The 16634-nt window shown below is 32.1% G+C and overlaps 1 protein-coding gene across 1 annotated transcript in view; it reads right to left on the reverse strand.

Annotated features, from left to right (window-relative positions):
- Nucleotides 1-1266: 1266 nt before the first annotated feature.
- Nucleotides 1267-16634, reverse strand: part of LOC134710372 (uncharacterized) — a 31209-nt gene continuing 15841 nt past the window's right edge. Inside the window, exons 7-14 of the mRNA XM_063570728.1 lie at nucleotides 8627-8765; nucleotides 7979-8155; nucleotides 7440-7636; nucleotides 6179-6305; nucleotides 5193-5486; nucleotides 3861-3977; nucleotides 3117-3274; nucleotides 1267-2447 (exon numbers count right to left, since the gene is read on the reverse strand). Of these exons, the coding sequence (XP_063426798.1) occupies nucleotides 2309-2447; nucleotides 3117-3274; nucleotides 3861-3977; nucleotides 5193-5486; nucleotides 6179-6305; nucleotides 7440-7636; nucleotides 7979-8155; nucleotides 8627-8765 (1348 nt within the window). The 3' untranslated portion in view covers nucleotides 1267-2308. The remainder of the gene's footprint in view (nucleotides 2448-3116; nucleotides 3275-3860; nucleotides 3978-5192; nucleotides 5487-6178; nucleotides 6306-7439; nucleotides 7637-7978; nucleotides 8156-8626; nucleotides 8766-16634) is intronic.

Genomic DNA, 16634 nt, shown 5'->3' on the forward strand with positions numbered 1-16634 from the left:
CTGTCAGCTAATTTTTACAGAGTTATCTCCCTGTAGTGTTATGTACCACCGTGATGGTATGGTTTGTTATTTAACAAGAACCAATAGACAGTAACAACATGTGACAAATATCTTCAAGTGATTAAAGTTGAAAAGAAAAAAAATCTTTCATCATGAATAAAATTATTACCTCTATAGTGTAAATAATACGACTGTCTGTATCGGTATGGTAATTTAGAAATGATTACAGCAATTTCAGGATTTTATTTAATAGAAAAAAACAAAGGACATGGGATTAAGACTACACTATTCAGACTTTGCTCTATATTAACTTTACACATATATTAATGGTCAAAAACAAGAAAAATTTCAATTTCTTAAGACACAAAACTAAAAAAAAATAATACACAATGATTAAATAAATAAAGCACTTGAAGCAATTATAATAGTTATACTAAAGAAAAATGTTAAAACAAGATATTAAATAACTTTTTTATAACACACAGTATCAGTAAATACTAGAGTATAATCCAGGTTATTATAATGGTAAAAATTAAAGAAGAAAATAATTATTTAAGGTCAAGGAACAGTAAATGGGCTATGTCGCAGATTTTGCTCAAATTTTGCATACACTCTTGGCTCGGTGAACTACAACTGACAATGGAAAAAATAATGCATTTATCTCTTTTATTATCTGAAATATTGCAGATTGATTTCTTTTAATATGGGTGAATATTTGTATAGAAAGCACATACAATCAGCGAAAAAACATACAAAATTTGTCTTAAAATCGACAAATCTATTATTCTACTCCATAGTTTTTTCTTTAAAAACTGTATGTTGTTGACACATAAAATTCCGTTATAATGATGCAAAATAAAGATAGGGTCACCGACTTCGTTTGTTGTCTTATAATCATTTTTTCACCTTGTTGGTTGTGAAAAACGTCAAAAAATCAACGTTTTACGACCCGCAACACAGCGACGTTACGATTATTTCAATGTTTTATAGGAATTTTTCACAAAGAACACAACATTGAATGATGTTTACCGTAAAAACGAAGTCGGTGACCCTATCTTTATTTTACATCATTATAACGGTAATTTATGTATCAACAACATATAGTTTTTTAAGAAAAATCTATGGAGTAGAATTAGAGATTTTGCGATTTTAAGACAAATTTTAGAAGGTTTTATGCTGATTTTATGTGCTTTCTATACAAATGCTCACCAATATGGAAGAATTCAATCAGTAATATTTTAAATGATAAATGAGATAAATGCATTATTATTTCGATTTTTAGTTGAAGTTCATCGAGCCAGAGTTGTATGCAAAATTTTACTGAAATCTGTGACATAGCCCATTTACTGTAACTTGACCTTAAGTACATTTTTTTAACATCTGCTAATTGATTTAGATGGATATCTTGGACCATAACTGTATTTATATGTTACCCTCTTAAAATAAAGTATTGTGTTTAAGAAAGGAAATGAATAAGGTCTATCTTTTACACTAAACGTAAAAAAAAAAATAACACCCTTTAAGTATCTGTTTATTTCAAATGTGTTTTTATCAATGAAAACATGACTGTACTTTGAATTCCTCACCTTTTCAGGTTTCCTTTTAAAATAAAAAGTTTTCTATAAAATATAAGGCCAAGTTTGGATGGAACTCGAGTACTGACTCTAGTTCCATATGAACGGTAAATAATTTTGAAGAGTAAGAACTCTACATTACCGGAAATACAAGGCCCCTACTCTGAATATGTTAACATTCAAATTTGATTGGATCAACGTCATAACATCCGGGATATCGAGTCAATCTCTAGTAACCCTGCCACAACCCAGGGCTCATTGAGTTCTAATGGCGGCAAAGCTATATCCAATCATAACAGGTGTTATATATGACCATGTCAATCCTATCTACTCTAGATATCCATCCGAACTTGGCCTAAGAAAAAGATAAATAAGATTGGGACAAAAAAAGGGGAGAGACAATGTCAATATTGTATAACATACACAAATAGCAAGTTCAAATTGTAAAGCATATTCTATTTGGTTTTACATTCTATTTGACAAGACGTCAGTTCTTCACTGTCAGTTAAACTCTGTAGCACTTTTTAATATTTTTCCAAGACAACCTTTCATTGTAAAAAATTGTTCATAATTTATAAATAAAACCTAATGACAGCCATATGCTGTCTGGTTGTACACAATATCAGTTTCTCACTGAATATCTCTGTAGCACTTATTCGTACATTTTCCAAGACAACCTTTCATTGGATGGAATTGTTCATAAATCATAAAATAAACCTATTGAAAGCCATGTGCTATCTGGTTTTGGATTGATGTGTATATGGTAATAAGTCTTTCATTGGAAATCCATGTAGAACTAATAAAATAATCAACATTGCTATAAATGGTGTCACTAATAACCACTGTAAATCTTCCATGATTAAACGATTAAATCTGAAAATAGAAGAATAAAAAATATAAAATCTGGACAAAATAAGTAAAACAAAACAAAGCTAAAATTCAAAAATCATCTACACCAAGTATTGCAGTTCCCAACATATAAATCTTTCATACTGTTATTTTTATGCCCTTGCCATGGCAGAGGGTGCATTTAATGCGACCTTGTCTGGCATTAGGTTCATCCACTTGTGCATCCATATATCTGTACATTCTAAACATTACTTTTGTCTATTTATAACTTTATATGCAAGCAGAGGCGTCATCTTTTCAAGTGTTTCCATGCTTAGACAAATTTTATAGAGTAGAGGGCAACAAAACAAGTGTCACAATTTAATTGAGGGTATTATAATGTCCCTTCAGAAACACCTCACAAACTCAAGTATCTTGGTGAGAGTTACTTTGATTTTCATAGGAGTTTGTAATGTTTAAGCATACATTTTTTTTGTCATCTGCTTTATAAGTGTTTGCAAGCTGTTCAATTGCTTTGATGTTTGTCAACCACTTATTTTGGGATTTTCCCCATGACAAAACCTGGATTTTGGAAAATATATATACCAAGAGTATATGCTTTTTAGCTCTACTTATAGTTTTCTATTTTTCATTTTACCTTTTGCAGTGGAACTATTACAACTCTATCCATGATTGTTGCTATAAAGAACATACCTGATTGTATATGAGTCTGTAACAATCATACCATGTTTATTCCTCATCACAACAATTATATGTCCATGACTTGGTTCATCAAAGGCAGGAACTTTTATACTGTAAACCCCTGGACCAGCATGGCTTGTGTTTTGTAACAGATGAAATCCAAAATAAACCTGAAATAGTGAACAAATACACTTTACACTTTATCACTAATTAAACAGGGCGTGAATATAGACTTATAGTGTTGATATGTTTTCTAAAACTAATGTTTATCAAATGCTGAATTATTCGAAGTACAAAGGTTTTTTTCATCACCACATATATATATATAAAGCCTAGATGCATTTGGCACAACTGTTCAGAATTATTTTTTAAATGCTATTCAACTTCACATTTGAATTGGCTTAAAACTGTTTCTATTTAAGTTCCACTGATGAGTCTTCAATCTGTAGACAAAACATCCAAAACAATTTAATTTGAATAAGTCCACATTTTAGACTTTCTAGCTAATATAAGGATCTATAAATGATTAAGCATGTGAGTCAATTTTTATGATAAACTTACAGTTATTCCATTTTATATGGATGTAGTACTTCAGAAATCCCCAATGATCAACAAACTTTCTCTAAGTAATTTTTCTTACATTTTATAGATTACATGTCAAAAATGACCCACTTCATATGTGCAAAAATTAAACCTCCTTTCACACCCTCCCACTTACATTATAAATGGAATAGTCCATACCTCAATAAGACTTACCCTAATTTCATATGGACCTGCTTTCTTCGACATATCACTAATAGCATATTCTAAGTAGAACTCTGACCCTGTGACCTCTTCTTCTATTCTACTGTATTGTGTTATGTAAAGATTAGGCTGAAAAATAAATAGACTAAGAGCTTCAAAATAGAGATGAAACCTTAAGCTTTTCTATCAATCTATCAAGCAGAAAAAGTGATGAATAACAGATCTACAGCATTAACTTCAGTGTTTGTTGTTGTTTTCATGGATGTCTTGGTTTAAACGATTAAAACATGGAAAGAAACATTTCAATCTTCCGTAGTCATTTTTAAAACCCTGAACAAATCAGTAAGCATTACAAATAATGGAAATTTACAACAACAACAAAACTGGCTTTTTTTTAATATAGACAGTTGGTTTTCCCGTTTGAATGGTTTTACACTAGTTATTTTGGGGCCCTTTATAGCTTGTTGTTTGGTGTAAGCCAAGGCTCCATTTTGAAGGCCGTACATTGACCTATAATGGTTTACTTTTTAAAAATTGTTATTTGGATGGAGAGTTGTCTCATTGGCACTCACACCACATCTTCCTATATCTAAGTTATCAAAAGTACTTAAAGCCATAACAATATAGTCAAAAGTTCACTTATTTAAGACGTTTAGTTAAATTTGGAATCTTATTTGATTTCTTTCAAAAAGAATGGAAATGATTTAATGCACATCAATGATTTTAACTTCAACAAATGGGAATTAATTATCTCCCCTTGAACAAATATTAAAAAATACTCTTCTCTTAATTTCTGGTAGATATTATAAATGATTTCAGTCACAAAAACATGTTTAAGCACTTTTAAATTCAACATATTTAAATTGTTTGTTTTAAATTAGGCCATTTTAGGTTGGTTTTTTTTAAATTGAATTGTTTCATATTTTTCATGTGAGACCATTATGACTGACTGCTGAATGTTTTTTTCTCATTGTTGAAGCTGCACAGTTGCCTTTAATTGCTTACATTCATTTCATCTGAACTTGAGCGGATAGTTGTCTTATTGGCAATAATACCACATTTTTTTATATTGAGATTAGATGATCCTTGTCGGATGGACATGTAGACTATAATGGGGGTCTCATTGGGGGCTTCCGATCTTGGATCCCGCTTACTGTTTTGTCAGATTCATGTATACCGCTTACACTTATAATGTATGTAAGCAATTCTCATTTTTTTTATATTTCACGGGTCCCACTAGACCTCCTTTCCCGTTTTCACGACATTATAATTTGACTTTCACATGTCACGCTAACAAAATATCAGTCACGCTCAGACCCCAATGAGACCGACTATAACACATACCTTTATACTTCCAAATATAAAATCATTAGGACTTTTTGTTTCACTTTGTAAACTGTATTTCAATCTTTCTTTATCCTTTTCTTCATCTATAAATATATCTGTTGGTCCCTCAGAGCTTCCTAAACATATCAATGCTCCGTCATTAGTGGCAACTAGTATCTCCAATCCTTCTGACCCTTCCACAAGGTCATGAGCCAACAACTGGACAAGAGTTGTCTCCCCTAGGGTAAACTTAGTTTTACATTTGAGGTCCATTGAGATGACATGTAGATATCCATCATCTGTTAAAACTAACTGAAACGTAAATAGATACAACAGTTATTTTCAGCAGTTCAAAATCTAAGAAATGTGTAAGTCTTACATTCACCATTAAACATTGCACCATTCTTTTTACCCATTTAAATAATGCAGGTTTCACACAATTCAAAATTTGAAGGAACTTTTATTTACTTTTTCCTTTCTTCTAAGCTAAACTTTAATTTAACAAGAGATTAATAAATATCTACGTCATGCACTTGTTTAAACTTCAAATGATAGGGGAACAAAATCTATATTTAAGGGGATATATATACAGAGTCGGCCAATGGATAGGTCATTATAGTATTTTGGCAGATCTTGTATTGCTGATAATTTTTGTAATTTTCAGTTTCTACCAATCTATTATAGCATTAAAAATAAACGGCAAGAAATCAAAGGTGGGTTAAAAATTGCCGTTTTAAGACAGTTACTGCTCTTATAAGGGTAAGCCAATGTATTGCTGATCTGAACTCTTTTAAGTTTGTAAACTTTCTTTGTCATAGAATTCTAAATCATCATACAATTTCATAATTTGCACACAATTTATACCCGTTCTTAAATAGTTATTTTTAAGTCTCTCTTATGAAGACAAAAGACTACCGGTATAAGGAAATAAAATATCCTGCTCAAACTCAACCAATTTAATATAGATACTGTCTGTACATGTAAAACAAATTTTAAGACCATACCATATCTGGTGTTGAGTGAGCTGTTGAGATCTTTGTAATAAGTACATTGGATGATATCTTCTTCCCTAACTGTACTGGCCAGTTTGGTAATATTTGACCATTTATGCCATCTAATGCAAAAATATCACTGAAATATAAATGAACATTTATATACATGTACTGTAAAGTAAACTTTAAATTTTGTGATTTTCTATAACAATCTAGTCCTTGATATAATCTTCCTTAATTAAAATATACATAAGGGGATATTAAATGATTTTACTTTAATTGCAAAGAAGGCGTAATAAGTCTCTCCAAAAAAGTCCCTTTTTCACAGTATTGACTTATGTTTCTGTGGATTAATTATTTACGTGTGTATTAATTTTCATGGATTGAGGAAAAACTATATTTGTGGGATATTTTATTTCATTATTTTGACAAAGTCAGAGAGCGTTCAAGCTTAGAAAATATTTCTACTTGGTTAAACTTGATTGTGTGATTACATGGACGTTTTTAAAGTAAAAATTTGATCATCAGACCAAATATCTCATGATTATTTAATTATTTAATAAACTAGGACTGAAATTTTTATCATTTAATCATATTGATTAAAAACATTGTGAATAATTTAGTCTTAGATGCATGATTTTTTTATTAGTTGTTAATGGCTTTGAAATAACTGTCAGATAACTGCAAGTACTCTCAGATCTGTTCCAAGTGTCTTTTTGTTGTCAGGATGTACAAGTACCCGGCCACGTCCACATGTATTTTTGTCCATTTGATATTTGATGAGTTAAACCTTTTTCAACTGATTTTTATAGTTTGTTTTTATGTTGTACTGTTATAAATCTGTCCCAGGTTAGGGGAGGGTTGGTATCCCGCTAACATGTTTAACCCCGCCACATTATTTATGTATGTGCCTGTCCCAAATCAGGAGCCTGTAATTCAGTGGTTGTTGTATGTTTATGTGTAACATATTTGTTTTTCGTTCATTTTTTTTTATATATAAATAAGGCCGTTGGTTTTTCTTGCTTGAATTGTTTTACATTGTCATATCAGGGCCTTTTATAGCTGACTATGCGGAATGGGCTTTGCTCATTGTTAAAGGCTGTACAGTAACCTACAGTTGTTAATGTCTATTTCATGTTAGTCTCTTGTGGACAGCTGTCTTATAGGCAATCATACCACATCTTCTTTTTTATAATGACTATATGATTATATTGGCAAACTATTTGTGATTATGTGATTACTTGGACACCCCATGAGGGGCCTCATTACTTACCCAACATTTGTTGTAATGATGACATCTAACACGTTATCATTGTTGACGTCATACAACCGACTACCAGCCGTAGATGTCCCTGTGATCTGAATCTCCCACTGAGTTTTGCCATCAGAGTTATAGCAGATGACATCACCACTTGTATCTATGGCAACGATGTCTAAGATATCATCACCATTTAGGTCAGCAACAGTTATCTGAAAACCAAAATGTTTTTCATAATCACAAAATTTCATGAATTTGACATTAAGTTAGTCGTTATTCATTTAGTCCTTTTCATTTTTTATATCTTGTTATTGTTTTGAAAGAGCTTAAATATAGATTTTTAGGATCCTAGGCATTATGGAATAAAACTGTTTTTACTACTCTGACTGACTATCATCATTTCTCAAGACCATACTTAAAAAATGGTGTCAATGACTTCATAGTATTTGTAACACAAGTCAAAAAGTTAGTTAAGTTATTTCCCTTTAGTCTATATCGATAATAATAAAAATGTATGCAGATGACTTGGGCCAAGCATATTTAACTTGTCTCACCTGTCCATGTATCGACCCAGATGACTTAGGCCAACCATCTTTAACTTGTCCAGTATGGTCTAACATGTAGAGATTACCAGCTGACGTGCCTAGGACAATCTCTAAAGGACTGAAATCTCCCTGAATATCTACTACAGTAGGAGTGAAAAGATTGTAGGCAGGAAACTCAGCTGTAATCTAAATAGAAAAAAAATCATTTATATACATAAAATACCTATACACAGACAAGGGAAAACCATTTTTTGAAGTCTCCCTGGATATATACTACAGTAGGAGTGAAAAATGAAGCAGGAAACTCGTAAAATATCAGCCCTGAGTCACAATGAGAACCTTTTTGGAGAGTGTAAGCAGCAAAACAAGCTAAAACCCATCACATTGTGTTGAGCGGCTGATATTTAATTATATCTATACGATGAAAACTGAATTATCTGTTTATCGTTCTATTACTGGTCTTTTTCTCTCCCTAAGACAGTTTTATGCTTGAGGAAGGCAAGCTTCATAATGTCTCCTCAGTCCTGTAACATTGTAATATGCTGATAACATCTTCTTAGACATTGTGATGTTCCTGATTGTCTCAAAGCCCAGATCAGAGAATAACAGTGACTGAGCATGATATAGATGTAGGGAAGGATGATAATAACAATATACCTGTGTTAGGTCTAATATTTTGGTCCATAATGGTTCTAAAGTTGTCAAATTGACCACTGTTATCCCAGATAATAAAAACTTGCCAATGTCTTCATACTTCAATCCATTTAACTGTTCTTTCTTATTGCTTCCCTTTTCTCTGAAATAAAAATATCACACAAATGAAAAATACAGTGTAAAAAGAGTATTTAATAAACAGTATGACATCCAACATCAACAAAACCTTCAACAAAAATATGCATTAATGGCTCATGGATTTTTTGCATAAAATTCATAAAATGTTCATATTTTTTAAGGCAAAAAAACAAAATTTGAAAAATAATTATGCGAGAGCAGAGTAGTATTCCTAAAGGAAAGAAACTGATTATTTTTGTAATGTTGATATATCTCTAGATGTATAAGAAATAATTATCAAAGGCAATAAATCTTATATTAATATGTTAAAACAATGACAGTTCTGATAACATAAATGCAAGTGTATCTTTTTGTACAGAAATTTGATATATATTCACATTAGGACAAAACAAAATACCTAAAGAACAAGATTGCACTAAAATGTCTAGCCTACTTTACTTATCATGATTAAAGGAGTAGGTCCGGTAATTTTAGTTTCATCTGACAAAAGATTTTGGACACTTTTTAATCTATTTCAGTTGCTTCAGTTAGTTTATGTGAAAAATTCTAACTGATTCACTTAAACAAAACACTCTGATTCAAGCTTAAATACGAAAAACCTATCAAAAAGCCAAACAATTTCACTTATCAGATCGTTTTTTGTCAAAAATGAAAGTGGCCGCATACATGTTCATTCTCAACCTTTATATATGTTATTTCTTATCAAATACAACTTACATTTCAATATTAAGAATATGAACACAGAAATCGTCTAAAATCTAACAAAAATGCTAAAATTGTGAAGATTTCAGTATTTTAGCATGACTTAATGATGCTAGTACCCGATATATGTGCATTGTATTGTTGAAAACAGTCTATAATTATGGAGAAGAAGCATTCTGCTTTCCAATAAATAACTAAAAGTTTACATTTTAGCAATTTTGTAAAACTGCTATATTTATGGGCCAAAAAGGGTCTAACTGGACCTACTCACATAAACTTAACACTATCAAAGATCTACAAACTGAGATCAAGAACAGATGAATCCTGCTGCCAGAGAGACATGAACAATTAAAAATCATATCATACACCAAATATAGTCAGCCTGTTGTTTATAGTATATGAGAACTCACAACATTGACCAATATACCATCAAAGGTAAGATTGTTCCTACTAAACGACATGTAAAACACAGAATCAATCCAAAAACTTAATATTGCAATTGATCAATGAACCAAATGAGGCCATTGAAAGATGAACCCTGCCAAACAGACATGTAAGCATTTCAGTCATGCCATACACTATGTACCATAGTTGATATTTTGCCTTTAAGTATCTGATAAAACAAATAAAACTTATTTTTTTACCAATGAACTGTGTAAATAAGGTTAAGGTCATATAAAACTGATTGACATACATGTACAGCTTACAATCATTCCATACACCAAATAAACTGCCCTTTTGCACAACTTAATCGAACTAGAGATAAAGGATACTATAGATACAGTTAAGACATATCTTGACTTAAATCTAGAAATTGACAATGAGGGTCGGTTGAAAATAAAACTTTACGACAAAAGAGATGATTTCAGCTTTCCAATTGTGAACACTCCATTTCTAAGAAGTAACATTCCAGCAGCACCTGCATAGGGAGTATACATGTATATCTCCATATTGATACGATTTTTCTGTGCTTCCATTTCCTATAATGGTTTCCTTGATACAGGGTTGCTGCTCACAAGGAAGCTATTAAACCAAGAGTCTCAAATGGTGAAGTTGAAATCATCTCTTCTTAAATTTTAAGGACGCCATCACGAGTTGGTTGACCGTTATGGCATAAGCATTTCACAATTGATATTGGATATGTTCCTTACGTCGTAACTACAATCCCCTTCCCTTTCATGAATGTGACCTACCGAATTAGACTATTTACTGGATTTGTTATCACATAAGCAACACGACAGGTGCCAGATGTGGAGCAGGATCTGCTTACCATTATGGAGCACATGAGATCACCCCTAGTTTTTGGTGGGCTTCGGGTTATTTATTCTTTAGTTTTCTATGTTTTGTCATGTGTGTTGTGTCATGTGTACTGTTGTTTTTCTGTTTGTCTTTTTCATTTTTAGCCATGGTCTATTTTATCAGTTTATTTTAGATTTATGAGTTTGACTGTCCCTTTGGTATCTCGTCTCTCTTTTAAATATAGCATCTGAGAATAGATTAAACAAAACACAAATTAACATTGACCAATCAACCAGGAAAATGATGTCAAGGTCAGATGAAACCTGCCAGTCACATATGTACACATTACAATCATTGCGTACACTTAATAAAGTTGTTTCAGTACTTATGTATCTGAGATATGGAATTGACAAAGAAAACTTAATCTTGATCCATGACACAAGGTCAATACAACACTGCCTGGTGGATAAGAAAGCCTAGCAAAGGATCCAATACACAAAATAATATTTTCATATTACTTATATTGTTATAGTGACTTTTTCAATTAATAAAATATCTATGCATTTTTTCATGACTTCATAACATAAGGCATCTGTGTACAAAATGCATGAGGCATCTGTGTACAAAATGCATGAGGCATCTGTGTACAAAATGCATGAGGCATCTGCGTACAAAATGCATGAGGCATCTGCGTACAAAATGCATGAGGCATCTGCGTACAAAATGCATGAGGCATCTGCGTACAAAAATGCATGAGGCATTTGCGAACAAAATGCATGAGGCATCTGCGTACAAAATGCATGGACATCTGCGTACAAAATGCATGGACATCTGCGTACAAATGCAAGAGGCATCTGATTACAAAATGCATGAGGCAACTGCGTACAAAATGCATGAGGCATCTGCGTACAAAATGCATGAGGCATCTGCATACAAAATGCATGAGGCATCTGCATACAAAAATGCATGAGGCATCTGCGTACAAAATGCATGATGCATCTGTGTACAAAATGCATGAGGCATCTGCATACAAAAATGCATGAGGCATCTGCTTACAAAATGCATGAGGCATCTGCGTACAAAATGCATGAGGCATCTGCGTACAAAATGCATGAGGCATCTGCGCACAAAATGCATGAGGTATCCAATTGTACTATACCTCCTGGAATAATAAGCTTAATACAAATTGTTTATGCCACAACCAATGCAATAGCCTGATTAATACACCTTATTGCTATTTGTCTGCCATAACTGGACATCACACAGGTCCCCGTGAAATTTTGACATCATAATTCAAAATGTCTGACACCACAATGGAAAAATGACTGTTGTATGAAGTCAATAGTTCAAGTGGTACAAATTTTCTCGAGTTAGCAGGGAATAGCGATAACGTGTATTGTAATTCTCAGAAACTATTGACTGATGTCCAAGGCAAGACGAAAACATTTTAACCTACAAACACAACATACTTCTGACATTCTGATTATATTTCATTCAATTAATAGTTTGTTAAAATTGAAAAATAATGCCTTCAAAATTATTTATTTAAATATTTTATCATATTAAAAATATATACATGATATAGCAGTATACAAAAGTAACAAATACTACTGACTGTGCACTCCTGTAATACTTTTAAAAAGTTTTCCAATTCAAAAGATTATAAAGTATCTGAATTTTGATTAATTTCCTCCTCTTCTCTTGTTTCCCCAACACTGTTATTTTTCTGGCATGCTACATCATTTGTACATTTGTACCTTATAAAACAATTTATCAGGTGACAAATCAATGGCAGATTGAGTAGTAATTTTCTTGTTAAAAAAATCTCTTCAAAATTATAAATTGTTCTCTGTGGTGTTAGTACCCTCCTCTTTAATAATAATTTATTTTCACACGCTTCAAATTTTGCAATTCATCAACTTCTAAAGATCCAAATTTAAGAACTGAAAAATCTCCTGGCACAAAATGTGGAAAAAGTATGTTTCTTTCTGACATATAGGTTACATAAGGTATTTCTTCAGTTAGTGAGTCAGAAAAACTATCAAAGTTTTCTAAGAAAAAGATAACACCTTCACTAGTTGTACACGGTTTAGAACCTAGTATATTACATGCATTCTGTAATTTTTCTAATGTCTCTTCAATTTCAGTGTGTTCTATATCAATATCTATTAAGATTGATTTCTGGCGCTTCTGCAAATCCTTGCTAAGCTCATAAGCATACATATCAATCAAACTTAAACATTTTTTCTTATGATCAAAAATATCTTGTTTAATTTGTTCAAATTTTTCATCAATTTTTTTTTTTATCTTCTTCATTCTATTTGAACCTTTGAACCACTCAATTAAATTCTTCTGTGCTTTCTCAAATTTCTCCTTTTTATCATCAAAGTCATCTTCATGAACAAGAATATGATGTTTGTTATGAGTTTTAGTTTGAGTAATGCACAGTGAACAGATAACTTTACTGCAAGGCTTGCAGTAATGACTGCAAGACATACCCTCATGCTCCTCACACTTGATGTTATGAAACTTTAAACTACCAGACAAGTTTTTATGCACTACTTTTATCCTTTCAATTCTGTGGTGTTTAGCAATTTTTGAATGGATATTATCTTTACATTTATCACACATAGCAGGTTGACATTCACAGTCTAAACATCTCCAAATCCCTTTAGATTCACAGAAGTCACAATACACTGTGGTCTGGTCTGCATGTTGACTATGAGTACTTACAATATCTTTATGTAAGGAATGACTATATCCAGATGCCATTTTTATAATGAAAACTTCTTATATTTCTTGTTTTTATACTGTAAACTTCATTTCAATTATACATACTTGTAATTAAGACAATACCTATTAAAAACATTGAAGGTACACCTGAATAGTTACATATAAAGAGTTGTATTTGGCCATAGAATGAAAGGCAACAATAATGTATCATATCAGATTATATTTATAAGACAAACATTCAAATGACTTTTAAGTCTGCTTTCTGATTTTTCAAGCTACCATTTATTATTTTCAAATAATTGTATTGTCACTAATTAAAAATAACAATGAACAATAGAACATGATACCCCATTGCTAACCTTACTTCAATTTATAGTTGGATCATTTCCCACCCAAAATGTTAAAGATTTCTTTTCGATACCTAATCATTTGCTAATAGTTCTCATATAATATATCATGAAATTTATTTGGCCATTTCAATACTCTTGATGAAGTATTTTATTGTCCTTTATAAATGTATAACATGTATAAGATTTTGCTGAAAAATAAAACAATTATTCAATGTTTTAATAACATTTGTAATTTGATAATTTCCATTATGTTTTTTTAATGATCTGACACTAACCAAAAATGTTAAAGATTTCTTTTCAATTAAGGGTTCACTTATCTATTTCTTAAATGAAATTTATTGAGCCACTTCAATACTCTTGATTAAGTATTTTATTGTCTTTTATAACAATATATGTATAAGTTTTTGTTGAAAATAAAACAATTGTTCAATGTTTTAATAACATTAAAAACAAATAAATATTTAGATTCATGAATGTATTAAAAAAAATAAACAGTTAGCACTGCCAACAGATGCTCCCAAAACCCCTCATTATAGTCCTGCGGCTACAAGCATATTTCAGACGAATTGTGCACATCCTGTTACAAGCATGAAATTTGGTATAGACCTTCCTCAACTATTACTCTTTTATTTCAGATAGGGAGGCATTTGAAAAAAATGACTCACTTCCGTTAAAATCCAAAATGGCGGACGTCATACCTACATCAGCCCAATATCGAAGGCTAGCTTGTAAAAATGCGTTATTATCATGCTACTTACCTAATATTTGGTACAGACCTTTGTCTTTTACTACTTTCGGATAAGTTAAATAGATAAGGTATCTTCAGAAACCCTACTTCCGGTTTAAATCCAACATGGCGGAGATTCTACTTAAATAAGCTTATTTTTTAGGGAGGGTCATTGAAATGTGCTTTAACGTATTGCTACTATCATTACATTTTGTAGAAACCTTTCTTTGGTGCTTCTGATGGATACAATGTATAAGAAATATGTATTAAAAACCCTTACTTCCGGTAATATCCAAAATGGCGGACATAGAAATATCATTTTTTTATTCAAATTTTCAACTTTTTTCAAAATGTAAAGAAAATGATTTTATTTTGTGGTGGTCACTAAACTTTTAGCTTAAAGTTATCCCCGAAACTACTTATTCTAGCCTGCTGTAAATATTTAGATATAAAGTTGACACTTTCGAAAAAAATATGACGTAAATTTCAAAAAAGAGTCCTCAATCTATTTCTTCGATGTAGAGTTTTCAATAGAATGATTAAAACAAAATAAAATCACTATAGTACCAAAAAATATTTAAAATTACTTCTATTTGGCCAAGAATACATGTGTATTCACAGTCACCATGACATGCACACATCGCAGTGCACGGGATACCCTTTTTTCCACATTTAAAATGACCGCGGTATCCTTTCTTACATCCATAATGTACAAGCTTTTGACAAAATGATGAGGCCTCAAAAAAAGTTTTTAAAAAGTTATTCTCTTTGTCCTCGCCTGGAGTTGGTAGCATAAGAGCCAATCCCAAGCTTGTCTCCCTGAACACCTACCTAAGTATATTGCATGATTTACATGCTAGAAAAGACTAGACCAAGTTGAGGGAATAGCCTCAAAAAGCCTTCCCTTTTGCGCAAATAGTTGTTTTCTTGCTTCGTAAACCATGTTATACCCATCTGTTAAGTTTGTGCGATCTTACAGTAAAACCCCGGTGATTTAGTCTGATTAATCATCATTCTTTTTGTTAAAGTCACATCTTCAAATGCAATCAATGTCTCCCACATACTCTTTTTTCCCCTTTCAAGCAGTCTTTTTTCCTCTTTCAAGCAAAGAGAGAACCATATTACAACAGGTAAAGGCATGGATATCAATAAGTGTGCCAGATCACTCAGATCACTCGTTGCCTAGTGTATTTGAAAGGCTATTGATAGATATTAATCCAAAGTCTTTTGACCTCCTAAACACAATCCATAGTTTGTCTACGCCTATGTGACGGAATAGCGAAACAGTAGTGACAGCATCATCATTAAGGACTGTTCGAATCATGACTCGTTTAGGTTCGTGTTTCACTGCATCAGACACATGCACCATGATTTTAGTGTCTGCCTCTAAATATGAACTTGGTGCTGAACTTGAAATACATCACGTGTTGGATCAGATAGAATATCCTGACCATTTGTTGCTATAACTACCATACGCATCCAAGACTTCATCCACTCGTATTTCAGTTTCAAGGTACTTTGTTAAGGTAAGGACATAATACCTAATCAGGATACTCGTTAGGCCGCAATTCACAATCGGAGAGCTGATTTCCAACAATTACAAAGACTGTGGTATTGTTTATCACATCCATAAATTCTGCAAAAACACATATTTTCTTGCCTTGTTAACCCAATCTGTTTCTTTATTTCGATCTTATAACAAAACCACGTATCGTTTTCAATGACATTAAACTTATCAAATCCATATGGTGATGTTGGCTGGTCAATCATCATTCTAAATGCTATAGTCACATGTCCAAACTCCATTAATGTCACCAACGCAGTTCCTTTTCCAGCAAACGTGTTATCTTTTAATGCCTAGTGCATTTGAAAGGTCATTGATTGATATATATCTTATACTTTTTCCCCTTCCAAATGCAAACCAAATTTTGTCTGCCCCTATGTCACGGAATAGCAAAACAGCAATGACATCAGTATCGATTGTTTGAGTCATGACTCAGTTAAGTCTGTGATTCACTGCATTAGACACATCGATCTTGATTCTAGTGTCAGTCTCTTCGTGTAAACATGGTGCTAAACTTGAAACATCATCAAGTGGTGGATAACAGTGAACATCCTGAGC

Source organism: Mytilus trossulus, chromosome 3 (assembly GCF_036588685.1).
Source record: "Mytilus trossulus isolate FHL-02 chromosome 3, PNRI_Mtr1.1.1.hap1, whole genome shotgun sequence".
NCBI classification, from domain to species: Eukaryota; Metazoa; Mollusca; class Bivalvia; order Mytilida; family Mytilidae; genus Mytilus; species Mytilus trossulus.